Source organism: Bufo bufo, chromosome 10 (genome assembly GCF_905171765.1).
Source record: "Bufo bufo chromosome 10, aBufBuf1.1, whole genome shotgun sequence".
NCBI lineage: Eukaryota > Metazoa > Chordata > Amphibia > Anura > Bufonidae > Bufo > Bufo bufo.
The window spans coordinates 80,052,952-80,080,187 of record NC_053398.1 but is presented as its reverse complement, the minus strand read 5'-3'; the positions used below and the strand labels follow the sequence as shown (position 1 = coordinate 80,080,187).

The window sequence follows — 27,236 nt, the reverse complement described above, 5'->3', positions numbered from 1 at the left end:
CTAAATTTAGGGGGCATACCCCGAGACTACCCAAGAAAAAAAAGCAAGCCTGTCTTACAAATGGGAGGCTAGCGAAGTACCGGAAGCCGCTGTGATTGATAAAAAATATCAAAACAGATTTTTTTTATCGCCGCAGCGCTTGTAAAATGATTGTGCAGTGATCAAAAAAATTATAATTTTTTGTCACTGCGGCGGGGCGGGAGTGGGTGAACGCACGTGTGGGCGACCGATCAGGCCTGATCGGGCAAACACTGCGTTTTGGGTGGAGGGCGAACTAAGGTGACACTAATACTATTATAGATCTGACTGTGATCAGTTCTGATCACTTACAAATACTATAAAAGTACCAATGCTGATTAGCGATACGCTAATCAGCGAATCAGTGACTGCGGTGCGGTGGGCTGGGCGCTAACTACCTAACAAAGGGGCCTAAACTATTCTAAACCTAACCGTCAATACTAGTGGAAAAAAAAAGTGACAGTTTACACTGATCACTTTTTTCCCTTTCACTAGGTGATTGACAGGGGTGATCAAGGGGTTAATTGGGGTGATGGGGGGTGATCTGGGGCTAAGTGTAGTGTTGGTGTACTCACAGTGATGTGTGCTCCTCTGCTGGGACCAACCGACGAAAAGGACCAGCAGAGGAGCACAGAAGCTATTTAACACATATTCTGCCACAGATGTACGTTAGAGAAAATCCCCTGATTGGTTGTGAGTGATAGCTGAACTCACTAATATCTCCAGATATAGGCACCAGTTGCATGTGATAATCCAGTGAGGAGAATACAATGGTGAAGCTTTGATAAATTTATTGATTTGCCTTGAAAACAAATGCAGGGAATCAGGGCATGCTAGAGGATATTAGAGGTCACAAAGAATTGCTCTCACCAGCTTGAAGTCTGCAACAAAGAGGAAGGACGAAGGACCTTCCAGAGGATGTGATGTCACAAAAGAGGGAGGAGAGCAATGCAATGGAAATTTACATAACACACTATAAAACGTATTATAAGAATAACCACAGGGTGGCAGCGTTACACAACATAGTAAAAGATAAGATAATGCAAACACAACAATTAGTAGAATAGAAGAATAAAGGCTGGAACAGCACAACACATTATATTTATAAATATAATGTGTTAACTGGCTTGCGATTCGATTTTTTGAAAATCACAAGCCTGCCAGCGACGATCATTGGCTGGCAGGCTCTGCCTGAAATCTTGCATCTCGCGAGAGGACGCGCCGGCGCGTCCAGGAGGAATAACAGGGCCGCCGCCAGAACTCAATCCTGCGTATGGCTGTCCTGAAGTGGTTAAAGAGAGCTGTCCATGCTCGGAAGCCATCAAACCTGAATGAACTAAAAGATGTTTTGTAAAGAGGAATGGTCCAAAATACCTTCAACCAGAATCCAGACTCTCATTGGAACCTACAGGAAGCGTTTAGAGGCTGTAATTTCTGCAAAAGGAGGATCTACTAAATATTGATTTCATTTATTTTTTGTGGTGCCCAAATTTATGCACCTGCCTAATTTTGTTTAAACAGTTATAGCAGACTTTCTGTTACTCCAATAAACTTCATTTCACTTCTCAAATATCACTGTGTGTCTCCTATATGAGATATTTAACTGACATTTTTTATCGTAACAACCAACGATTTATACAGGAAAATCATGACGATTAACAAGGTTGCCCAAACTTTCGCATCCCACTGTATGTATATATATATATATATATATATATATATATATATATATATATATATATATAAAAATATAAATATAATGTTTGGATCCGACATTGCCATATGCTACCTGACACCCGCTGGCCCATTTTATTACAAACCGGATTCCAAAAAAGTTGGGACACTATACAAATCGTGAATAAAAACTGAATGCAATGATGTGGAGGTGCCAACTTCTAATATTTTATTCAGAATAGAACATAAATCACGGAACAAAAGTTTAAACTGAGAAAATGTACCATTTTAAGGGAAAAATATGTTGAATCAGAATTTCATGGTGTCAACAAATCCCCAAAAAGTTGGGACAAGGCCATTTTCACCACTGTGTGGCATCTCCCCTTCTTCTTACTACACTCAACAGACGTCTGGGGACCGAGGAGACCAGTTTCTCAAGTTTAGAAATAGGAATGCTCTCCCATTCTTGTCTAATACAGGCCTCTAACTGTTCAATCGTCTTGGGCCTTCTTTGTTGCACCTTCCTCTTTATGATGCGCCAAATGTTCTCTATAGGTGAAAGATCTGGACTGCAGACTGGCCATTTCAGTACCCGGATCCTTCTCCTACGCAGCCATGATGTTGTGATTGATGCAGAATGTGGTCTGGCATTATCTTGTTGAAAAATGCAGGGTTTTCCCTGAAAGAGATGACGTCTGGATGGGAGCATATGTTGTTCTAGAACCTGAATATATTTTTCTGCATTGATGGTGCCTTTCCAGACATGCAAGCTGCCCATGCCACACGCACTCATGCAACCCCATACCATCAGAGATGCAGGCTTCTGAACTGAGCGTTGATAACAACTTGGGTTGTCCTTGTCCTCTTTGGTCCGGATGACATGGTGTCCCAGATTTCCAAAAAAGAACTTCGAATCGTGACTCGTCTGACCACAGAACAGTCTTCCATTTTGCCACACTCCATTTTAAATGATCCCTGGCCGAGTGAAAACACCTGAGCTTGTGGATCTTGCTTAGAAATGGCTTCTTCTTTGCACTGTAGAGTTTCAGCTGGCAACGGCGGATGGCACGGTGGATTGTGTTCACTGACAATGGTTTCTGGAAGTATTCCTGAGCCCATTCTGTGATTTCCTTTACAGTAGCATTCCTGTTTGTGGTGCAGTGTCGTTTAAGGGCCCGGAGATCACAGGCATCCAGTATGGTTTTACAGCCTTGACCCTTACGCACAGATTGTTCCAGATTCTCAGAATCTTCGGATGATGTTATGCACAGTTGATGATGATAGATGCAAAGTCTTTGCAATTTTTCGCTGGGTAACACCTTTCTGATATTGCTCCACTATCTTTCTGCGCAACATTGTGGGAATTGGTGATCCTCTACCCATCTTGGCTTCTGAGAGACACTGCCACTCTGAGAAGCTCTTTTTATACCCAATCATGTTGCCAATTGACCTAATTAGTGTTAATTGGTCTTCCAGCTCTTCGTTATGCTCAAATTTACTTTTTCCAGCCTCTTATTGCTACTTGTCCCAACTTTTTGGGGATTTGTTGACACCGTGAAAATTGGAATCAACGTATTTTTCCTTTAAAATGATACATTTACTCGGATTAAACGTTTGATCTGTTATCTACGTTCTATTACAAATAAAATATTGACATTTGCCATCTCCACATCATTGCATTCAGTTTTTATTCACAATTTGTTTAGTGTCCCAATTTTTTTGGAATCCAGTTTGTATAATGGGGACTGGTGGAGGACTTTTGGAAATAGACATACGCGTCCGTAATGACCGGCTCTATAAAAAATATTCAGAAGTGCAAAAATAGTGCGCATTGAATCATAAATGGCGCTCTTAAAGGGAACCTGTCACCTGGATTTTAGGTATAGAGCTGAGGACATGGGTTGCTAGATGGCCGCTAGCACATCTGCAATACCCAGTCCCCATAGCTCTGTGTGCTTTTATTGTGTGAAAAAAACGATTTGATACATATGCAAATTAACCTGAGATGAGTCAGAGCTTGAAAATATGACTCTTCTCTGGTCACACAAGTAAGATATGACTCTTATGTTAATTTGCATTAAAGGCGGGAAGTACAAAAATGCATAATACTTATTGAATTCATCTGCAAATGAAATTAAAAGTGTAATTTATATGTTTAGGGTAACACAATGAACATTTAGAAACGCTCAGTGAGGGTAGCATAGTAGAGGTGACAGGTTCCCTTTTTAAAAGTCCCAGTAAGTCTTTGTGAAATGGACCAAGAAACAACAAAAATCAATAATAGCTGGACTTGGAGCAAGAAGTCCTGATTACAGGTCATCTATTTAAATATTGATATTAAACTAGGCATATAAATTGTCCAGATCTCACCAAAATCGGGTGCTGTAGTAAGTTTCCAGTAAGCTATGCGCAGTCCAAGCAGCCAGCTATACAATACAGGATCGTTCCTCTATTATTCCTCCTGGCCGGTTTGTCTGCAAGCCCTGCAGTGAAACACCACCGCAGATACCAGGTTCCTTTGTGGGAAGCAGGACATCACAGGCAGGGAGGTTGATGTGGGCCTCTGCAGACCTTCTTAAGGTGTATGTATGTGCCACTGTAGCAATTTGTAATTTCTTTGGGGATGAATTAGCTTGATGAACTGGCCGAATCTTCTGCTACCCCAGGTAACTGGACTTAACACTGTTGCGTAACATATTAAGTTCTGTTTTTATCCCTTTTATTTGCCAAACTGTTCTTTTGCACTATATGTACATGTCTGTATATTTTATGTTGTATTTTTTTAAACACACTGTTCTTTTTGATATTAAAACTTCACTTTAATAAGAGCCTTCTTGTTTTCTAATGAAGCCACAACCTAGAGAGCACAGTGAGTCTTAGCATGTCAGAACTGCACTGTGTGCCAGCACCCTTAGGGCTGTTTCACACGAGCGGATGCTCTGCGTGTCATCCGCAGCGTGAATGACAGCTAAGCCCCGCACTGGACAGCAGAGACACTGAGCATTAACATGATTGATAATGCTCCGTGCCTCTCTGATCTTTTGACTACAAAATCACTCTGCAGTCATTCACGCTGCGGATGACACGCACGTAGGGTGGCCAGACGTCCAGACAGTCCGGTTTTTAGGCTCCCTGTCCTCCGTCCGGTGCAGGGACTGGACGGAACGGACACAGGGATGTCCACCCTTTCAGTAGCTCATGCTCAGAAAGCAGCATTGTGCTGTGTGAGCCTGGGCTGCAGCAACTGACTGAGGCTTCTCTCACCCCCAGTCAGTCACAAAAGCCCGCAGACATGGCTCCCTGAGGCTGACTGAGGGGGGAGAGAAGCACCCTGGCTGCCCCCCGCTCACCTCCCTTCTTCCCTCTCCTCCCCCTGTTTTTTCCGCGGCCGGCGATGGGGGCATGGCTTCATCCAGGTGGGCGTGGTCGGTGAGGTTCGGCTTTCTTGGGTGAAGCCAGTGGCCACCCTACACGCACGGCATCCGCTCGTGTGAAACAGCCCTTAGAATGTACTTATGTGCTGTGTAATGCAAGGTGTCTCGTCAGCCTGATATGATGAGTGATGGCAGCTAAAATCGCTTAGATTTGGATAGCTGACAGAGGAAGGCCTAGCGTGACCCTGCAAGCTCCCATCCTGAGACCTCAGGCACATGGCCGTTGCCCGTATTGCGGCCCGCAAACATCGGGTCCTCAGTAAACGGGCCCCGGCCCTGTGAACACATTCACTTGAATGAGTCTGCAATCCAGAAGGTACGGAATGGAGGCACGGAACACCATGGAATCATTACGTAGTGTTCTATTTTTTGCGGTGCGGACAGATCACGGACCCCTTTAAGTTGAATGGGTCTCGATCTGTCTGTGGCAGTCGCACGGATAGTGCTCATGCATTGGCAAATTGGGGTCCTCAATGGACGGAATGGGTAGACTTTTCAAACTGTCATGTGCTTTGTTTATTTGGATATTTCTTTTTGATTTTATTAACAGATATCAATGAATGTGAGAGTGGAACTGCCACCTGCACGGACCAACAAACCTGTGTCAACTTCCATGGAGGATACCGCTGTGTGGAAAAAAACCTTTGTGTTGAGCCCTATATACAAGTGTCTGACAAGTAAGTTGTGCAACAAGAGATCAATTCCCAATGCAGTTAAATAACTGAATAGAACGTTAGATTTGTAGATGTCACTCCCCAGATATGCATCCCAAAATCTTGATATAAATGCCATAGGGAGGAACTTTCATCCACCTGTGTGGGTTATTAGATTGTAAGTATATTACTTATTATCAGTTCAGCGGTTATTGTATTTTTCTATCTTTCAAGCAACAGCTTAAGGGTCCATTCACACGTCCGTATTTCTGGCTCCGCATCCGTTCCACAATTTTGCGGAATGGGTGCGAACCCATTCATTTTAATGGAGCAGCAAAAAATGCTGACAGCACACCGCGTGCTGTACGCATCCATAATTCCATTCCGCGGCCCTGCAAAAAAGATAGAGCTTGTCCGCGGACAAGAATAGGAATTTCTATCATAGGGCCAGCCATGTGCGGTCCGCAAAATGCGGAACGCACACGGCCGGTATCTGTGTTTTGTTGACCCGCAACCATACAGAAAAGGGCAAATTATATATATATATATATATATATATATATATATATATATATATATTTATTTTGTAAGGGGTTACACTCTCAGGTAGAGCAGCGATGACAGATTCTCTTGCAGACCACAGGGGTAAAGTCCAAATGTTGCTTTATTTATCACACTCCAGCAATACAGGGATATACACCTCTTCCAGGACTTTATTATACACTTTTCTGTTCACCTTACCACATATCCCCCCCCCCCTCTTCTCTAGACCGGCAGTTTATCCTGGACAAAGCATCTGCGTTCCCCTGTAATTTCCCCGGCCTATGTTCAACCTTGAAATTCAAATTTTGCAGGGAGAGAAACCACCTGGTCACTCTTGCGTTTTCCTCCCTGTTTTGTTTCATCGAAGTTAAAGAAGCGTGATCTGTTACCAACTGAAATGTCCTACCCAGCAGGTAATATTTAAGTGACTCCAGAGCCCATTTAATGGCTAGACACTCTCGTTCCACTATGGCATAATTTTTTTCTGCCGGGGTCAACTTCCTACTTAGGTACATCACTGGGTGCTCCTCCCCATTTATCACCTGTGACAGGACCGCTCCCAAGCCTGTCTCAGATGCATCAGTCTGGACCAGAAACTCTTTTCTGAAACCCAGGGAAATGAGCACTGGCTGTTGACAGAGAACGGACTTTAGGCTTTGAAAGGTCTTTTCTGCCTCTGGGGTCCACTTCACCATTACAGACTTAGGGCCTTTTGTTAAGTCAGTCAATGGTGCTGCCATCGAGGCAAAATTCGGTACGAACCGGCGGTAGTACCCTGTTATGCCAAGGAAGGCCCTGACTTGTTTCTTCGTTAAGGGCCTAGGCCAGTCTTGTATCGCCTCTACTTTATTGATCTGGGGTTTAACCAGCCCTTTACCAATAATGTAGCCCAGATATTTTGCTTCCTCTAGACCCACTGCACACTTCTCAGGGTTTATGGTTAGGCCAGCATCACTAATGGAGTCTATAACGGCCTGTACCTTCCAGAGATGACTTCTCGAATCAGATGAAAAAATGACCACATCATCAAGGTAAGCGGCAGCATAGTCACGATGTGGCTTCAAGATCAGGTCCATCAACCTCTGAAATGTAGCAGGGGCTCCATGTAACCCGAACAGCATCACTGTGTACTGGAACAGCACCTCTGGAGTGGAGAATGCCGTCTTTTCTTTTGCATCATCTGATAATGGTATCTGCCAATACCCTTTTGTAAGGTCAAGGGTCGTGATGTACCTTGCTTTCCCAAGCCTCTCAATTAGTTCATCTACTCTGGACATGGGGTACGCATCGAATTTTGACACCTCATTTAGCTTCTGGAAATCATTACAAAATCCAAGTCCCATTAGGCTTCGGGATTAAGACAATAGGGCTTGACCACTCACTGGTAGATTTCTCAATGACCCCTAACTCAAGAATGCGCCTGACCTCAGAGGATACTGCTTTTCTGCGTGCTTCTGGTATCCTGTAGAGCTTTAGATTCACCTTACTGTGGGGCTCAGTTCTCACAGAATGTTTTATCAGGTGGGTACGGCCTGGTAGGTCAGAAAACCTTCCTCTATTTTTCTGTAGAAACTCTTTTACTTCTTGTTTCTGGGGTACTGGCAATACCTCACTAATTTTTACCAGAGGAATTGGTGGTGACACCTCCTTACTCATGGTCTGTGCGGCCACCAATGACTCCCGATCTTTCCATGGCTTGATCAGATTTATGTGGTAAATCTGGTAGGGTCTTCTCCTTCCTTGTTGGTGCACCTTATAGTTCACCTCACCCACTTTTTCCACAACCTCGTAGGGACCCTGCCACTTTGCCATAAACTTACTTTCTACAGTGGGAACTAGAATCAGGACTCTGTCCCCGGGATTAAAGTCCCTTACCTTGGCAGACCTGTTATAAATTCTGCTTTGAGTCTCCTGAGCTCTTTGCAGATGTTCTTTAACAATGGGCCTCACTGTCGCTATCCTGTCTTGCATATCAGCCACATGTTCAATGACGCTCTTATAGGGAGTAGCCTCAGCCTCCCAGGTTACTTTAGCTACATCGAGTAAACCCCTCAAGTGACGGCCATATAGTAACTCAAATGGTGAGAACCCTGTAGAAGCCTGAGGTACCTCCCTCACAGAGAACATAACGTATGGTAGGAGGCAGTCCCAGTCCCGACCATCCTTTTCTACCACTTTTTTTAACATCTGTTTCAGCGTCTTGTTAAACCTCTTGTACCTCTGTCTGTGAATGGTACACCGAGGTACGTATCTGGGTGATTTTGAACAACTTGCACAACTCTTTCATGACCTTCGACATAAAGTGGGTACCCTGGTCTGTGAGAATTTCTTTAGGGATCCCCGTGCGGGAGAACATGAAAAATAATTCCCGGGCAATATTTTTGGATGCCATGTTTCGCAAGGGTACTGCTTCCGGGTATCATGTGGCATAGTCCAACACAACCAAGATATACTGGTGCCCCCTAGCTGATTTAACAATGGGACCCACCAAGTCCATGGCAATTCTTTCAAAAGGTACCTCAATGATGGGAAGAGGCACCAAGGGACTCTGGAAATGTGAGGTCGGGGCACTTATCTGGCAGGTTCGGCAGGACTCGCAGTATATTTCCACTTCCTTGTATACTCCAGGCCAGAAAAATCTTTGTAGTACCCTCTCCTGTGTTTTGCTAACACCCAAATGACCCCCAAGTACGTGGTTATTTGAGAGATCTAGTACCATACGTCTATAGGGTTTTGCCACCAGAAGCTGCTCCACAATTTCATTGTTGCATTTAACTCGATGCAGCAGGTTTCCATTCATGGCAAAATGCAGAAATTTTTGGTCAGCTTCTGGTACACCATCTATCACAGTAACATTTCCGTGAGCACTCATGAGAGTGGAGTCTCTCAATTGCTCTGTACCAAAGTTACCCCGAGACACCCCTAAGTCCAACACATTTTCCCCAGTTGGGGAAGCTTCATCTTCACCAGCTAATACCTGCAATGGAAAAGTGTCATTATCAGGTACGTCACATAACCCCACATTTTCCCCAGACATTTCAGTTACCATGACATCTTCATTTTGCATCTTATCGGCACCATTGTTTTCAATGGTCTCTTCCTTTAAACCATTGGATTCAATGGGCCCATCATAGCAATAATTATTTAAAGTAGAAGGCACAGATTCTGCAGGAATGTTTCCTTTCTCCCACAACTTCCAAAACAAGGGGAAGACCCGGCCCAATAGCATATCATGCATAAGTCTTTTTACGACCCCGACTTCATAGGACACAGTCCCAGCCGAAGTCTCCAGCTTAACGCAAGCCACCGGGTATGATTTTGCATCCCCATGGATGCACAGCACATTTACTCTTTTGTCCGGCACATAATTCCCAGCCACGAAGCTGGCATGCACCAAGGTGACCAGACTACCGGAGTCCAACAGAGCCCTGACAGAGCAGTCATTTATCACCAGGGTACACATCTGCGGCTCAGTCTCTAGTCCTGTGGAGGCCGCACACATTGCCACCGCATACAGCGACTGTCTCCGGCTCCCAGCACACTCAATGAGCTCTGAGGTCAGAGGGAAATAGGCAGCAATGTGTCCCCACTCACGGCACCTCCAGCACTGGGGCGCCCCGGGTCTTCTAGTTGAGAAGACCTCTCCGGGTCCGGACTGCCCAAGAGACTCAGCCTTATGCCCATGCCCAACCTCTAGAGCCTTATTCCCTCTTGCACCCTTCCACACACCCCCAACAGCCGGAACTCTCTTACCCACAGATGACACGGGTCAGGCACTCCGGGGAGGTGTTGGTGCGGTAGGGACTTTACAGAGGTAGTCCTCAATCACCAGGAACCTTTCCACCATGTTCACGAGCTGATCCGCAGTTTTGGGGTCTCCATGTCAGACCCACCGTTGTAGCTCCGCCGGAAGGGCTCTGAAGTAGTGATCCACCACTACTTTCTCCACGATCTGGTTCGGTGTAGTAGACTCAGGTTCCAGCCACTTCCTCCATCTTGTGCGGAGGTCAAACATCTGAGATCGGGCATGCTTGTCCATGGTGTAGCTCTACCTGTGGACCCTCCTGGCACGAACCGCCGGTGTAACTCCCAAACGAGCCAGGATCTCCATTTTTAATTTGACATAGTCCCGAACATCCTGCTCCCTGAGGTCATAGTAGGCCTTTTGTGGTTCGCCACACAAAAAAGGGCGCAAGGACCTCTGCCCACTCTGCTATTGGCAGCCTTTCTCTTTCCGCCACCCTCTCAAATACGGTCAGGTAGACCTCGATATCATCAAGTATCAGTTTTTGCAAGGCCCGCTGCACAGCTCTCCTCACATTCAAAGTCTCTGGGGGGCTTACCCCCTCTTGTGGGGCTGGAGTTACAGCAGTCTCTCTTATTGCAGCAATATGCTCAGGGCCGGCGCCACCAGTAAGGCGACTTAGGCAGTCGCCTGGGGCGCCATTTAGCAGGGGGCGCCCGTTGCGGTGTAAAAAAAAAAAAAAGTTGGTTATATAAGTTCGGCCGGCGGCGCCCCTCATGCTGCGCCTCCTGAGTCTCCGGCGGCCGGAGATTCAAATTAGAGCGGCAAGCGCTCAGGACAGAGTCCTGAGTGCTTGCCGCTCTAATTTGAATCTCCAGCCGCCGGCTCATTGCTGCGCAGCCTGCGCCTGTTGTGTGCCTGCTCTGTGCTTTTGTTAATGTAGCGTGGCCGAGCTCTCTTCGGTCCGCGGTACAGGAGCTTTTGTTTCCTGTACCCGGCCGGACTGACAGGAAGTGCTCACTTAGTGTGCACTTCCTGTCAGTCCGGCCGGGTACAGGAAACAAATGCTCCTGTACCGCGGACCGAAGAGAGCTCTGCCACGCTACATTAGAGGTGTGTGTGTGTGGGGGGGGGGGGAATAATGACATTGACAAGGGGGGGAGGGGGGGTTGGAATACTGACATTGACAAGGGGGGGGAATAATGACATTGACAAGGGGGGGAGGGGGTGTTGGAATAATGACATTGACAAGGGGGGGGGAATAATGACATTGACAAGGGGGGGGAATAATGACATTGACAAGGGGGGGGAATAATGACATTGACAAGGGAGGGGGGGAATAATGACATTGACAAGGGAGGGGGGGGAATAATGATATTGACAAGGGGGGGTAATAATGACATTGACAAGGGGAGGAGGGGGGGTAATAATGACATTGACAAGGGGGGGAGGGGGGGGTGTTGGAATAATGACATTGACAAGGGGGGGAGGGGGGGTGTTGGAATAATGACATTGACAAGGGGGGGGAATAATGACATTGACAAGGGGGGGGGGGGGATAATGACATTGACAAGGGAGGGGGGGGGGAATAATGACATTGACAAGGGGGGGGGGGGGAATAATGACATTGACAAGGGAGGGGGGGCCGGGGGGGAATAATGACATTGACAAGGGAGGGGGTGAAATAATGAGAGTGACAAGGGAGGGGGTGAAATAATGAGAGTGACAAGGGAGGGGGGGTGGAATAATGAGAGTGACAAGGGAGGGGGGGGTGGAATAATGAGAGTGACAAGGGAGGGGGGGGTGGAATAATGAGAGTGACAAGGGAGGGGGGGTGGAATAATGAGAGTGACAAGGGAGGGGGGTGCCGACCGTGCCGGGGTGGAATAATGAGAGTGACAAGGGAGGGAGTGGGGGAGAAGAGAGTGAAAAGGGAGTCCCCAGAGCCAGACCAAGAGCCAGACTGCAGCCAGAGACCAGATCATCTTATTGTCCTAGTGGTAAGTAGACAATGCAATATGTTTATTATGTAATTGTTTAGTTATTAATACTACATTGGAAACTAATTTACCTCACATTTAGGGTCCATTCACACATCCATGTGTGTTTTGCGGATCCACGGATCCGCAAAACACGGACAGCAGCAATGTGCGTTCCGCATTTTGCGGACCGCACATTGCTGGCACTAACAGAATATGCCTATTCTTGTCCGCTATTGCAGACAAGAATAGGACATGTTCTATTTTTTTCCGGATCGGATTTGCGGATCCGCAATTCCGGATCGGGGCCGCACGTCATGCGGCCCCATAGAAATGTATGGGTCCGCAATTCTGTTCAGCAAAAAAAGACAGCTACAAGAAGCTGGATTAACCCTAAGGGAAACTTATCAGTTCTTTTTATTTAAAAGCTGAGAAAGGGGTTGAACATATGTGATGTCATGATATGGGCAGATCATCTGATAAGGGGGGGCAGCAATTTTTATCTTGCCTAGGGCGGCAAAAATCCTTGCACCAGCCCTGAATATGCTCCATCAACAAACGATTAGTTTCCTGCTGCTGTGCCATGGCCTGTTGTTGCTGTGCATTAGCCTGTTGTTGGACACGTAAGGCTTCTTCGTGTCTCTTTTTATCCTCTGCATGCAACCTCTGCTGTTGCTCCATGGCCTATTGTTGCCTTAGGTTAGCCTGCACCAGCTGCTTCATCATTTCCTCCATGGGACTTGATGCACTTTGCATCGTAGTTGCAGCTTTTACCCGGGCCAGGACATTAAATCATCAACTGTCACGCTGTTGCCCTTAGCAACCTGCTATTGCCTTTTTCAGCAGGGATGCCTGCCCGCATCCGACACCAATTGTAAGGATTCTCTTGCAGACCACAGGGTTAAAGTCCAAATGCTGCTTTATTTATCACACTCCAGCAATACGGGCAACCCCAGTTATAATTCACTGGGTAAGGTGAAGGTCCAGCACCACCAAACATAAACCAAACCAACATAAACACCTGCCCGTCTGTGCTCTGGCTAATACAGTGAAGTTCCTAGCTCACCTATTGAACACAGTTCACACAGAGAACTCGGCTTCTCCAGCCGGCAGGGCAGCCAGCTCCCCAGACCTTCTCCAGGCATTACTCTCCTAGGACTGACAGCATGGACTGTGCTTTATTTCCCCTTGACGATCCCAGCTGGCTTCAGCTGGGGATCCCTCAGGCTAGGGGAAAACCTGTCCCGGAATGGGGTGGACTGGGGAGGTCCCTCTACCAATCCTACCTTCTCCCAGTCCAATAAAATCCAGCCCATAAACTTAACAAAACTGTCTCAGCAACCTACACATTGATGAGACTATTTTAACTTTCTGGATTTTATTAACCTCACCCAGTTGAGGAAGCTGGGTGGGATATACACCTCTTCCAGGACTTTACCATACACTTTTCTGTTCACCTTACCACAATATATATTATATAAAGCTAAATGTATGTATGTGTGTGTGTGTGTTTGTATGTATGTCCGCTAAAGGAATCCGCACCGTCGCATTTACAATCACGAAAGTTGGTACATCAGGTGTCCAGGAAGGTTTTAGACTGGGTCTCAGCTCTCTAGCACGTACCATTCGTGAGATATTCCCCAAAAATGCAAATATGGCACATCACATGACCTACATTAGCCAATGGAAGCCTGCAGGTCTTTCTCTTCATGTCCCAACTGCCATACACACTGTCACATGTCCCTTATCAGCCAATAGAAGTTTGCAGGTCCTTAGTCTCCAGATACACACAGTTTTACACCAGGTTTCCATAACAACCCAGCCATTTTTCTTCACTGCTGCAGGTCAGATTTAAAGGGGCAGGGCGCTGTGGATGAGACTGTTAGGCCCCTTTCACACGAGCGAGTTTTCCCGTGACGTGAACGCATTGCACCCGCACTGAATCCGGACCCATTCACTCCAATGGGGCTGTGCACACGAGCGGTGATTTTCACGCATCACTTGTGCGTTGCGTGAAGATCGCAGCATGCTCTATATTCTGCGTTTTTCACGCAACGCAGGCTTCATAGAAGTGAATGGGGCTGCGTGAAAATCGCAAGCATCCGCAAGCAAGTGCAGATGCAGTGCGATTTTCACGCACGGTTGCTAGGAGACGATCGGGATGGGGACCAGATCATTATTATTTTCCCTTATAACATGGTTATAAAGGAAAGTAATAGCATTCTTAATACAGAATGCATAGTACAATAGGGCTGGAGGGGTTAAAAAAATAAAATAAAATAATATAACTCACCTTAAAGGGGTTCTGCACTTTCATTTAACTGATGATCTATCCTCTGGATAGATCATCAGCTTCTGATCGGTGGGGGTCCAACAATCAGCTGTTTGAGAAGGCAGCGGCGCCGATCAGCTGTTTGAGAAGGCAGCGGTGCTCCAGCAGCGCCGCGGCCTTCTCACTGTTTACCACCGGCCCACTGACGTCATGACTAATATCAACTAGCGTGGGCGGGGCTAAGCTCTGTTCACTTGAATGGCGCTTAGCCGCGCCCACGCTAGTTGATACTAGTCGTGATGTCAGTGGGCCGGCGGTAAACAGTGAGAAGGCCGCGGTGCTGCTGGAGTGCCGCTGCCTTCTCAAACAGCTGATCGGCGGGGGTCCCGGGTGTCGGACCCCTGCAGATCAGAAGCTGATAATCTATCCAAAGGATAGATCATCAGTTAAATGAAAGTGCAGAACCCCTTTAATCCACTTGATCGCGCAGCCCGGCTTCTCTTCTGTCTTCTTCTTTGCTGTGCACAGGAAAAGGACCTTTGATGACGTCACTGCGTTCATCACATGGTCCGTCACATGATCCATCACCAAGGTAAAAGATAATGTGATGGACCATGTGATGAGCGCAGTGACGTCATCAAAGGTCCTATTCCTCAAAGAAGAAGACAGAAGAGAATTCGGGCTGCGCGATCAAGTGGAATTATTTTTTTTTAACCCCTCCAGCACTATTATACTATGCATTCTGTATTTAGAATGCTATTATTTTCCCTTATAACCATGTTATAAGGGAAAATAATAAAATCTACACAACACCTAACCCAAACCCGAACTTCTGTGAAGAAGTCCGGTTTCGGGTCTGGTTACCAAACATGCCGATTTTTCTCACGCGCATGCAAAACTCATTACAATGTTTTGCACCCGCGCGGAAAAAATGCAAACATGGAACGCAATTGCAGTGAAAATGGACTTGTTTTAGTGTCAAAATTGCACCCTTTTCCCTGAACGCACCCGGCCCCAATCCGCAACGCCCATGTAAAAGGGGCCTTAAGGGAGCGGAGTGCTGTGGAGGTGACAGTTCAGGGCCAGGTAGGGTGGCCATTTAGGCCACCCTCAAAAGATGGACTGAAAACCCGCCCCCAGATTTCACTGAGCCACTCCCCTCCCACTTCTGTCAGCTGCAGGGGTGGGAGGGAGGGTGACTTTCTCCCTGCAGCTCACGCTCAGATAGCACAAAGCTGCTGTCTGAGAGTGAGCTGTTCAAAAGGACATCCCGGTGTCCGACCAGGCCCTGCACCAGACGGAAGACAGGACGTCTGAAAGCTGGACTGTCCGGCCTAAACCGGACCTCTGGCCACCCTAGGGGCAGACTGCTGTGGAGTTCACAGTTAAGGGGACGGTCTACTATGGAGGTCAGTGTTAAGGGGAAGATTGATGTAGAGGCCACTGTTAAAGGGTTTCTATCACTTCGTATGACATAATTAGCTGTCAGACACTAGCGATCTGCTAGTGTCTGCTCTGGCCAACCATCCTACTATAATCACTTGTGGGGCAGCGGTTTTGCTAAAAACTAACTTTTATAAATATGCTAATGAGCCTCTAGGTGCTATGTGGGCGTCATTAGCACCTAGAGGCTCCGTCTACCTTCATACACAGCCACCGCCCAGCGCGTCCCTCCAGCCCGCCCATGTCCTCCTCCGTGTGACGCAGCGGACGAGTTCTCGCGCATGCGCCGTGCGCGGCTGTATTCGGCGCATTTGAGATCTCAGCTCGGAGGACATGGGCGGGCTGGAGGGACGCGCTGGGCGGCGGCTGTGTATGAAGGTAGACGGAGCCTCTAGGTGCTAATGACGCCCACATAGCACCTAGAGGCTCATTAGCATATTTATAAAAGTTAGTTTTTTAGCAAAACCGCTGCCCCACAAGTGATTATAGTAGGATGGTTGGCCAGAGCAGACACTAGCAGATCGCTAGTGTCTGACAACTAATTATGTCATACGAAGTGATAGAAACCCTTTAAGGGGATGGGGTGTTGTGGAAATCACAGTTAGGCTACATGCACACGACCGTGCCGTTTTTTGCGGTCCACAAACCGCGGATCCGCAAAAAACGGAAGCCGCCCGTGTGCCTTCCGCAATTTGCAGAACGGAACGGGCGGCCATTTATATAACTGCCTATTCTTGTCCGTTTTGCGGACAAGAATAGGACATGTTATTTTTTTTTTTGCGGGGCCAAAACGGTGGCTCGGCTGCGGACCCAAACAACGGCCGTGTGCATGAGGCCTTAAGGAGATGGGGTACTGTGGAGGTCACTAATAAAGGGGCGTCCGCTGTAAAGGTCACTGTTAAAGGGGCGGGCTACTGTGGAGGTCACTGTTAAAGGGACGGGCTGCTGTCGAGATCACTGATAAAGGGGCAGGATGCTGTGGAGGTCACTGTTAAAGGGGTGGGCGCTGTGAAGGTCTCTATTAAGGGGTCAGGGAACTGCGGAGGTCACAGTTAAGGTGACGGTCCACTATGGAGGTCAGTGTTAAGGGGTGGGATGCTGTGGAAGTCACTGTTAAGGGGGCGGGTGTTGTGGAGGTCACATTTTAAGGGGACAGGGAACTGTGGAGGTCACAGTTAAGGGGACGGTCCGCTATGGAGGTCAGTGTTAAGGGGAGGGTTATTGTAAAAATCACTGTTAATGAGACGGGGTACTGTGGAGGTGACTAATAAAGGGGTGGCCGCTGTGGAGGTCACTGTTAAAGGGGTGGGCTACTGTGGAGGTCACTGTTAAGGGGGCGGGATGCTGTGGATGTCACTGTTAAAGGGGCGGGCTGCTGTGGAAATCACTAATAAGGCGGCGGGATGCTGTGGAAGTTACTGTTAAGTGGGCGGGTGTTGTGGAGGTCACATTTTAAGGGGACAGGGAACTGTGGAGGCTACAGTTAAGGGGATGGTCCGCTATGGAGGTCAGTGTTAAGATAAGGGTTATTGTAGAAATCACTTTTAACGAGACGGGGTACTGTGGAGGTCACTAATAAAGGGGCGACCGCTGCGGAGGTCACTGTTAAAGGGGAGGGTGCTGTGGATGTTACTGTTAAGGGGGCAGGCTGCTGTGGAGGTCACTGTTAAAGGGGCAGGGTACTGTAGATGTCACTGTTATAGTGGATACTGTCGATATATTTTAACGACACACACAAACATTAAATTAAATAGATGAAAAATACCCGTGCAAAGCTGGGTCTTTCTGCTAGTGTATATATACACTGCTCAAAAAAATAAAGGGAACACTTAAACAACACAATGTCAATCACACTTCTGTGAAATCAAACTGTCCACTTAGGAAGCAACACTGAGTGACAATCAATTTCACATGCTGTTGTGCAAATGGGATAGACAACAGGTGGAAATGATAGGCAATTAGCAAGACACCCCCAATAATGGAGTGGTTCTGCAGGTGGTAACCACAGACCACTTCTCAATTCCTATGCTTCCTGGCTGATGTTTTGGTCACTTTTGAATGCTGGCTGTGCTTTCACTCTAGTGGTAGCATGAGACGGAGTCTACAACCCACACAAGTGGCTCAGGTAGTGCAGCTTATCCAGGATGGCACATCAATGCGAGCTGTGGCAAGAAGGTTTGCTGTGTCTGTCAGCGTAGTGTTCAGAGCATGGAGGCGCTACGAGGAGACAGGCCAGTACATCAGGAGATGTGGAGGAGGCCGTAGGAGGGCAACAACCCAGCAGCAGGACCGCTACCTCCGCCTTTGTGCAAGGAGGAACAGGAGGAGCACTGCCAGAGCCCTGCAAAAATGACCTCCAGCAGGCCACAAATGTGCATGTGTCTGCTCAAACGGTCAGAAAACAGACTCCATGAGGGTGATATGAGGGCCCGATGTCCACAGGTGGGGGGTTGTGCTTACAGCCCAACACTGTGCAGGACGTTTGGCATTTGCCAGAGAACACCAAGATTGGCAAATTCGCCACTGGCGCCCTGTGCTCTTCACAGATGAAAGCAGGTTCACACTGAGCACATGTGACAGATGTGACAGAGTCTGGAGACGCCGTAGAGAACATTCTGCTGCCTGCAACATCCTCCAGCATGACCGGTTTGGCATTGGGTCAGTAATGGTGTGGGGTGGCATTTCTTTGGAGGGCCGCACAAGCCCTCCATGTGCTTGCAGAGGTAGCCTGACTGCCATTAGGTACCGAGATGAGATCCTCAGACCCTTGTGAGACCATATGTTGGTGCGGTTGGCCCTGGGTTCCTCCTAATGCAAGACAATGCTAGACCTCATGTGGCTGGAGTGTGTCAGCAGTTCCTGCAAGACGAAGGCATTGATGCTATGGACTGGCCCGCCCGTTCCCCAGACCTGAATCCAATTGAGCACATCTGGGACATCATGTCTCGCTCTATCCACCAACGTCACGTTGAACCACAGCCTGTCCAGGAGTTGGCAGATGCTTTAGTCCAGGTCTGGGAGGAGATCCCTCAGGAGACCGTCCGCCATCTCATCAGGAGCATGCACAGGCGTTGTAGGGAGGTCATACAGGCACGTGGAGGCCACACACACTACTGAGCCTCATTTTGACTTGTTTTAAGGACATTACATCAAAGTTGGATCAGCCTGTAGTGTGTTTTTCCACTTTAATTTTGAGTGTGACTCCAAATCCAGACCTCCATGGGTTAAAAAATGTGATTTCCATTTTTTTATTTTTGTGATTTTGTTGTCAGCACATTCAACTATGTAAAGAACAAAGTATTTCAGAAAAATATTTTATTAATTCAGATCTAGGATGTGTTATTTTTGTGTTCCCTTTATTTTTTTGAGCAGTGTATATATATATATATATACAGTCGTGGCCAAAAGTTTTGAGAATGACAAAAATATTAGTTTTCACAAAGTTTGCTGCTAAACTGCTTTTAGATCTTTGTTTCAGTTGTTTCTGTGATGTAGTGAAATATAATTACACGCACTTCATACGTTTCAAAGGCTTTTATCGACAATTACATGACATTTATGCAAAGAGTCAGTATTTGCAGTGTTGGTCCTTCTTTTTCAGGACCTCTGCAATTCGACTCGGCATGCTCTCAATCAACTTCTGGGCCAATTCCTGACTGATAGCAACCCATTCTTTCATAATCACTTCTTGGAGTTTGTCAGAATTAGTGGGTTTTTGTTTGTCTACCCGCCTCTTGAGGATTGACCACAAGTTCTCAAGGGATTAAGATCTGGGGAGTTTCCAGGCCATGGACCCAAAATGTCAACGTTTTGGTGCCCGAGCCACTTAGTTATCACTTTTGCCTTATGGCACGGTGCTCCATCGTGCTGGAAAATGCATTGTTCTTCACCAAACTGTTGTTGGATTGTTGGAAGAAGTTGCTGTTGGAGGGTGTTTTGGTACCATTCTTTATTCATGGCTGTGTTTTTGGGCAAAATTGTGAGTGAGCCCACTCCCTTGGATGAGAAGCAACCCCACACATGAATGGTCTCAGGATGCTTTACTGTTGGCATGACACAGGACTGATGGTAGCGCTCACCTTTTCTTCTCCGGACAAGCCTTTTTCCAGATGCCCCAAACAATCGGAAAGAGGCTTCATCGGAGAATATGACTTTGCCCCAGTCCTCAGCAGTCCATTCACCATACTTTCTGCAGAAGATCAATCTGTCCCTAATGGTTTTTTTTGGAGAGAAGTGGCTTCTTTGCTGCCCTTCTTGACACCACCCCATCTTCCAAAAGTCTTCGCCTCACTGTGCGTGCAGATGCGCTCACACCTGCCTGCTGCCATTCCTGAGCAAGCTCTGCACTGGTGGCACTCCGATCCCGCAGCTGAATCCTCTTTAGGAGACGATCCTGGCACTTGCTGGACTTTCTTAACAAGAATTAAACCTCTTTCCTTGAAGTTCTTGATGATCCTATAAATTGTTGATTGAGGTGCAATCTTAGTAGCCACAATATCCTTGCCTGTGAAGCCATTTTTATGCAACGCAATGATGGCTGCACGCGTTTCTTTGCAGGTCACCATGGTTAACAATGGAAGAACAATGATTTCAAGCATCACCCTCATTTAACATGTCAAGTCTGCCATTTTAACCCAATCAGCCTGACATAATGATCTTTAGCCTTGTGCTCGTCAACATTCTCACCTGAGTTAACAAGACGATTACTGAAATGATCTCAGCAGGTCCTTTAATGACAGCAATGAAATGCAGTGGAAAGGTTTTTTTTGGGATAAAGTTAATTTTCATGGCAAAGAAGGACTATGCAATTCATCTGATCACTCTTCATAACATTCTGGAGTATATGCAAATTGCTATTATAAAAACTTAAGCAGCAACTTTTCCAATTTCCAATATTTATGTAATTCTCAAAACTTTTGGCCACGACTGTACACAGTCACATTACACTGTTATTTATGACCACTTCCTACTTTCAACATCTGCTCATGAAGGAGGTCCTGTGTCATAAGCTGGCTTGGTGGGTGTATAAGGTGTGTGATGGGCTGTCTGCAGACATATCCTTTGTTGCTGTCATAAGTAAAAGGGGCGATTTATCAGCGTTATAAATAGGGATGATTACTGGCTTTCGGGCCAAGGGTGGCTATATTTTTTAAACGGTACAGTTTGTGAATTGTTCATGAGCTGCTGTGGTGAAAATGTATTGTGAGTGGACAAATGGCACCATTGTGAACAAGCTCTGCTCTAATGCCATCAGATGTAAGGCAGCTATCTTATAAGTGAATGTCCGACCCTTTAACTAGGCCTGCCCTTGAGACATAGTATAGGATTATAAATAAGCCAACACTTCATCTGGAGTCAGGGGAGAAACATCAGAGAAAAACAATCTGCAACTGTTGCTGGAAGAACACAAGCCAGTCTATGGTCTGGGAGATGTTTTAGTGGCATTCTCTGAGATTACTCATCCATGTAGAAGCCACTTCCAACTGATTTGAGAATGAACCTATCCTTGCAGATCACATGGGGTGGTACCAGCAAGTCAATGCGACATGTCACACAACTAGAAGTGTCATTGGTTGGAACAGCATGACCATGATTAGTATTACCCTGGCCCACTAATTCTCTAGACTTGAACCCATTTGAGCCTCAGAGGGACCACCTTGATTGTTGGGTTCGATCTATGGACCTTTCCTCACACACACTCGAGCAGCTGTGGGATGCACTGCAGTCAACATAGTTCCAGATACCTGCGACAACCTACCAGGATCTTATTGAGTCATTCCCCACCAGCCTAGCTGATGTCCATGCTGCACATGGCGGTTACTCTGGTGGTCATAACAATGGGACTCAAACGTGTGTGTATATATATATATATATATATATATATATATATATATAAAACCATTTCATTATTCTTTGAAAATAGGATTGTTTTAAACTTATACTTGAACTGTGTGATTTTTATATTGCAGTCGCTGTATGTGCCCAGGCAGCAATCCACTATGCCATGATGAGCCTGGTTCAATATTGTATCGGCACATGAGCATAACATCAGACAGAAGTGTTCCCTCTGACATATTCCAAATCCAGGCCACCAGTGTGTATCCTAGAGCATACAATACCTTCCAGATTCGGTCAGGAAATGAACAAGGTGATTTCTATATTAGGGTAAGTGACAATTTTCAAGGTTATTCCAATGCAATAAAAAAAGTGTTCCCACAGGCTGCACATGCTGTAAAAATATTAACATAAGATACCTCACCAATCCTCTGGCTCTGCTGTTCTGATGGTGACTGGGTCCCTGCCTCACTCCACTCCTTCTCCTGTCTCGACACAGCAAGAAATGGATGGCAGCAGCAGTGAACCACTTCAGCCACTGATTGGCTGCACATCTTTCCCAGCCCTGGATCACATAGTGTGCACTACTCAGTATGGCATCTACATAAGGGGACAGTTAGAGAGATAATCCCCCCTTGGACATTTATGACATATTTGTAACTCCTATGGAAGTGGAGAGAACCACGCACATGCACCTCCCGCTCTCCATTCATTCTCTGCCTGAATGCGGTTGCTGGTGATCACCTTACCAGGTGGATTGGTGGGCTTCAGTTCTCCAAATAGGTGCAAGTGTCAGAGGTGTATAACTCCCTAAGGGTACATGCAGACGTATAGGATTCATGTGCGGAGAATCCGCACTGAAATCCGCAGGTGTTCGCAGGCAAATCTGTGCGGTCAATCCTCATCAATTGGTGCGGATTTGCATGCGGATTTGGTGCGGATTTTACTAACTGAATGGAGAAAATCTGGTCAGGAAAGATAAAATAAATTGACATGCTGCAGATTTTAAAATTCACGCGGAAAAAATCTGCATTGTGTGCATTGAGAATTTCAAATTCTCATAGAATACAATGTACATGATCTACGGTGTGGATTTTCCACATGCAAATCTGCGCAGAAAATCTGCACGCAAACCTGATCGTGTGCATTTAGCCTAAATGTCCAAAATGGGAATGGCCCTTTAACACTATCCTATAAGAATCATGCAGAGGTAGCAGCACACTACTGTTCACTCTTCCAACTTGTGCCCTGCACACAGCTGTATTAGTTTTGGTGTTTTTTGCTGCACATCTCCCCCATAAAACAGCATGTGTTTTTTTTCTTGTAAGAAGGCATGCAAATGAACTCTTAGCAAGCTCTGCCAGCACCGCCACCAGATGTAAAGCTGGATTTACACAGGCTGACTGTGCGGCCAATTGTAGGAAAGGAAGTGTTCCTTCCCGACAGTTGGCTGCTTGTTCAGTGAAGGAGACTGCTGCAATTACACGCTACTGTGATCCCTAGTGATCATACATCATTATGGTTTCTGAGCAGCAGATCGCTGTTCAGACAACACGATCTGCTGCCATGATTGGTGATGTCTGCATGAACGATAGGATCATCCGATGAAAAAGCGTTTTGCTTGATCATCGGGTGATCAGTAGCACATTTACATGGCCAGATCATCGGAAACGACCGTTCACAGGAACAGTATTTCCCGATAATCTGCCCAATTCTCGGGCCCTGTAAATGCACCTTAAGGGGTTTCTACCACCAGAAATACTGTTATGTAGCGGACTGATATAGCGATGCGCTAATGTCAGCACTACATAACAGTATGTTTCTAACATTAGTCCCTGCAGCCGTTTTTGTTAAAAAAGCACTTTTATTATATGCTAATGAGCCTCTAGGTGCTATGTGGGCGTAAAATCAGCACCTAGAGGCTCCATCCACTCACCTTTTATCCCGCCCAGGTCCAGTGTTGTGCCCGCCCAGCTCCTCTTGATTGATGGCACGGTCCGCCGCATCGCTGCCGAAATCCCGCGCCTGCGCCGTTCACTTCTGTCTTCGGCGCAGTGAGTGAATGATGCGATCCTGGTGCCGGATTCCTCACTGTGCCTGCGCCGACTACGTCACAGTGAGGAAGCCAGCATCAGGAGAGCGGCCTTCACTCACTGCGCCTGCGCCAAAGACAGAAGTGAACGGCGCAGGCGCGGGATTTCAGCAGCGATGCGGCGGACCGTGCCATCAATCAAGAGGAGCTGGACAGTCACAACACTGGAACTAGGCGGCATAATGGGTGAGTGGACGGAGCCTCTAGGTGCTGATTTTACGCCCACATAGCACCTAGAGGCTCATTAGCATATAATAAAAGTGCTTTTTTTAACAAAAAAAAACGGCTGCAGGGACTAACGTTAGAAACATACTGTTATGTAGTGCTGACATTAGCGCATCGCTATATCAGTCCGCTACATAACAGTATTTCTGGTGGTAGAAACCCTTTAAGGATTATATTAAACAAGCAGATAATCAGGCAGATTATAGCTAACAAGCGTTCAAAGGAATGAGTGTTAGCGATGATCTGCCAATACTGCCACAAATGACACAATGAACACGATCATTGGGCAATCAGAATCTTTCAGCAGGTTTTAAAATCATCGCTTACTGGCGGCAGATAGTGCTGTCTAATCACGATCTGCTGCGGCAAACAATGATTCTGTTTAGGGAGAAGCGATGGCATTGCTTGTCCCCATACTGTGGAGGAGATTGCTGCATGTACTAGCAGCGGTCTCCTCCGCTGACGAGCAGGCGATTGCCAGGAAGGAATGTTTTCCTCCTGACAATCACCTTGCTGATCTGCACTTGTAATAGAAGCCTAAAGCCTCATTCACACGTCCGTGTTCAAATCCGTGAGCAGGTGGTCAGTGATGCATCCGTGAAGCTGTCCGTAAAGGATCCGCGTTGGATCCGTGTGTCTGTTTTTTGCTGTCCGTGTTTCACTGACACTAAACAGCTGAATATTTTTTTTCAAAGCATCTCTACCTAATGATCCGTGAAACACGGATGCAACACGGATGGCATCTGTGCTGCATCTGTGGTTTTCACTGACCCATAGACTATATGGACGTGATGGATCCGTGAAAATGGACAAAATAGAGCATGCATCCGTGCTGAAAACACTGACCCACGGACCGTGCTAAAACACTGATGTCTAAAAACGCACATTAAAATGAATGGGGACGTGTGCTATCCGTGGAGAACACGTACAGCACATGTCTGTGGAACACTGACGTGTGAATGAGGCTTAAGGCAGCTATCCTATAAGTCAATGTTTGACCCTTAAAATAGTACCTGACATGAGTTGGATAATAAATAAGCCAGTACCTCATCTACTATTATAAGGATCAAACATTGACTTATAGGATAGCTGCCTTACATTTGGTGGAGTTAGAGGCAGAGCTTGTTAAGAGCTTATTTGCATTCCTTTCTTCCCAGAATTCCAGATGAGCATGTATGGCTTATAAGCCTCCTCCCGCCAAATGCATTTTTGATGGCATTTTTTTTCTTTACACGTGTGAAAAAATGCTGTAGCTACAACATACTGACATTTAAGGTAAAAAAAAAAAACATGAACAAAAAAAGGCATAGCAATTGAAACCAGAAATGCCTGTGTGTATTACTTTTAAGAATCCATAGACTTTCAGATAACACCTGAGTTAGTGTTTTTTTTTTAAAAAGCACCAAAAAATGCATGTAAAAAAACAGCTTTTCTCACAGATACTATATATAGCATTGCATGCCGTATTACTGAGGAAATCTTCCCTAGAAGTATTGCTTCCAAAGGACAATACAGTTTGGTTCCTCATAGAGCTTATTATACTGTGGCACATGTGGTACACAAGGGTCCCTAGGGATTCCTTCTACCATGCCACAGGGTCTATGCACACAAATTTAGCATGAACATAAAGTCCTTTAGAAAGTCATGCATGCTGGCACAAAATCTCCTCTAAAGATAAATTCAGTATATGGCCATTTTCCTGCAGCCAATTTAAATTTGAAGGCCCCTTTCACACGGGCGAGAATTCCGTGCAGGTGCAATGCGTGAGGTGAACGCATTGAACCCGGACCCATTCACTTCAATTGGGCTGTTAAGATGAGCGGTGATTTTCACGCATCACTTGTGTGTTGGATAAAAATAGCAGCATGTTCTATATTCTGCGTTTTTCATGCAACGCAGGCCCCATATAAATGAATGGGTCTGCGTGAAAATCGCAAGCATCTGCAAGCAAGTGCGGATGCGGTGCGATTTTCACGCATGGTTGCTAGGAGATGATGTAAGTAAATTGATAAAAGTCAATTTACTGTATTATTTTCACTTATTACATGGTTATAAAGAAAAATAATAGCATTCTTAATACAGAATGCTTACTAAAATATTGCTTGAGGGATTAAAAAAAATAATAAAATTAACTCACCTCATCCTGTTGTTCGCTCAGCCGGCATCATCTTCTTTCAGGACCTGCCAAAGGACCTTTGATGACGTAATTGCGCTCACCACGTGGTGAGCGTGGTGACGTCAGCGCAGGTCCTGCTGAATGAAGATAGAAGATTTCTATCTTCATTCAGCAGGACCTGCAATGACGTCACCGCGCTCACTACAAGGTGAGCGCAATTACATCATCAAAGGTCCTTTGGCAGGTCCTGAAAGAAGAAGAAAGAAGATGATACCGGCTGAGCGAACAGCAGGATGAGGCGAGTTAATTTTATTAATTTTTTTTAACCCCTCAAGCAACATTTTAGTAAGCATTCTTTATTAAGAATGCTATTATTTTCCCTTATAACCATGTTATAAGGGAAAATAATAAAATCTACAGAACACCTAACCCAAACCCGAACTTCAGTGAAGAAGTCCGGGTTCGGGTCTGGGTACCACAGTCAGTTTTTTATCACGCGCGTGCAAAACGCATTCCACTCACGCAATAAAAACTGAACATCAGAACGCAATCGCAGCCAAAACTGACTGCAATTGCGTACCTACTCGCACGATTTTCCCTGATCGCAGACGCAATGCATCCGGACCTAATCCGGACACGCTCGTCTGCAAGGGGCCTAAGTTGCTTGTTCTTTATGAATCAGAATTAAACAGATGTTTCCTTCTTTTACAGCAAATAAACAACATCAGTGCAATGCTTGTCCTGGCACGTCCTATCAAAGGTCCCCAGGAGTTTGTCCTGGATCTTGAGATGCTGACCTCCAACTCTCTACTTACCTACAGCTCTGTCCTGAGACTTACCATTATTGTGGGAGCACATCCCTTTTAGACAGCAAGTATCATTGGCCACTGAGCTATTAAGTAATTTTCATTCATTGGTATTTTATTTATTTTCTTTTTTTATTAAACACAGTCTGTGTTTTGAAAGAGACAATGGGGTCATTTATCAAACTGGTATAAAGTAGAACTGGCTTAGTTGCCCATAGCAACCAATCAGATTCCACCTTTCATTTTCCAAAGGAGCTGTCAAAAATGAAAGGTGGAATTTGATTGGTTGCTATGGGCAACTAAGCCAGTTCTACTTTACACCAGTTTGATAAATGATCCCAAATGTCTTTCAGTGCAAGGCAATGTCAAGTATCTGGCACTGAAAGGTGAAGTCCTTGTCT

General features: G+C 46.1%; 1 protein-coding gene across 1 annotated transcript in view; it reads left to right on the top strand.

The window, feature by feature from the left end:
* Window positions 1–26,989, top strand: part of EFEMP2 (EGF containing fibulin extracellular matrix protein 2) — a 117,884-nt gene extending 90,895 nt beyond the window's left edge. Inside the window, exons 9-11 of the mRNA XM_040410301.1 lie at window positions 5,677–5,803; window positions 21,731–21,926; window positions 26,741–26,989. Of these exons, the coding sequence (XP_040266235.1) occupies window positions 5,677–5,803; window positions 21,731–21,926; window positions 26,741–26,896 (479 nt within the window). The 3' untranslated portion in view covers window positions 26,897–26,989. The remainder of the gene's footprint in view (window positions 1–5,676; window positions 5,804–21,730; window positions 21,927–26,740) is intronic.
* Window positions 26,990–27,236: the final 247 nt, after the last annotated feature.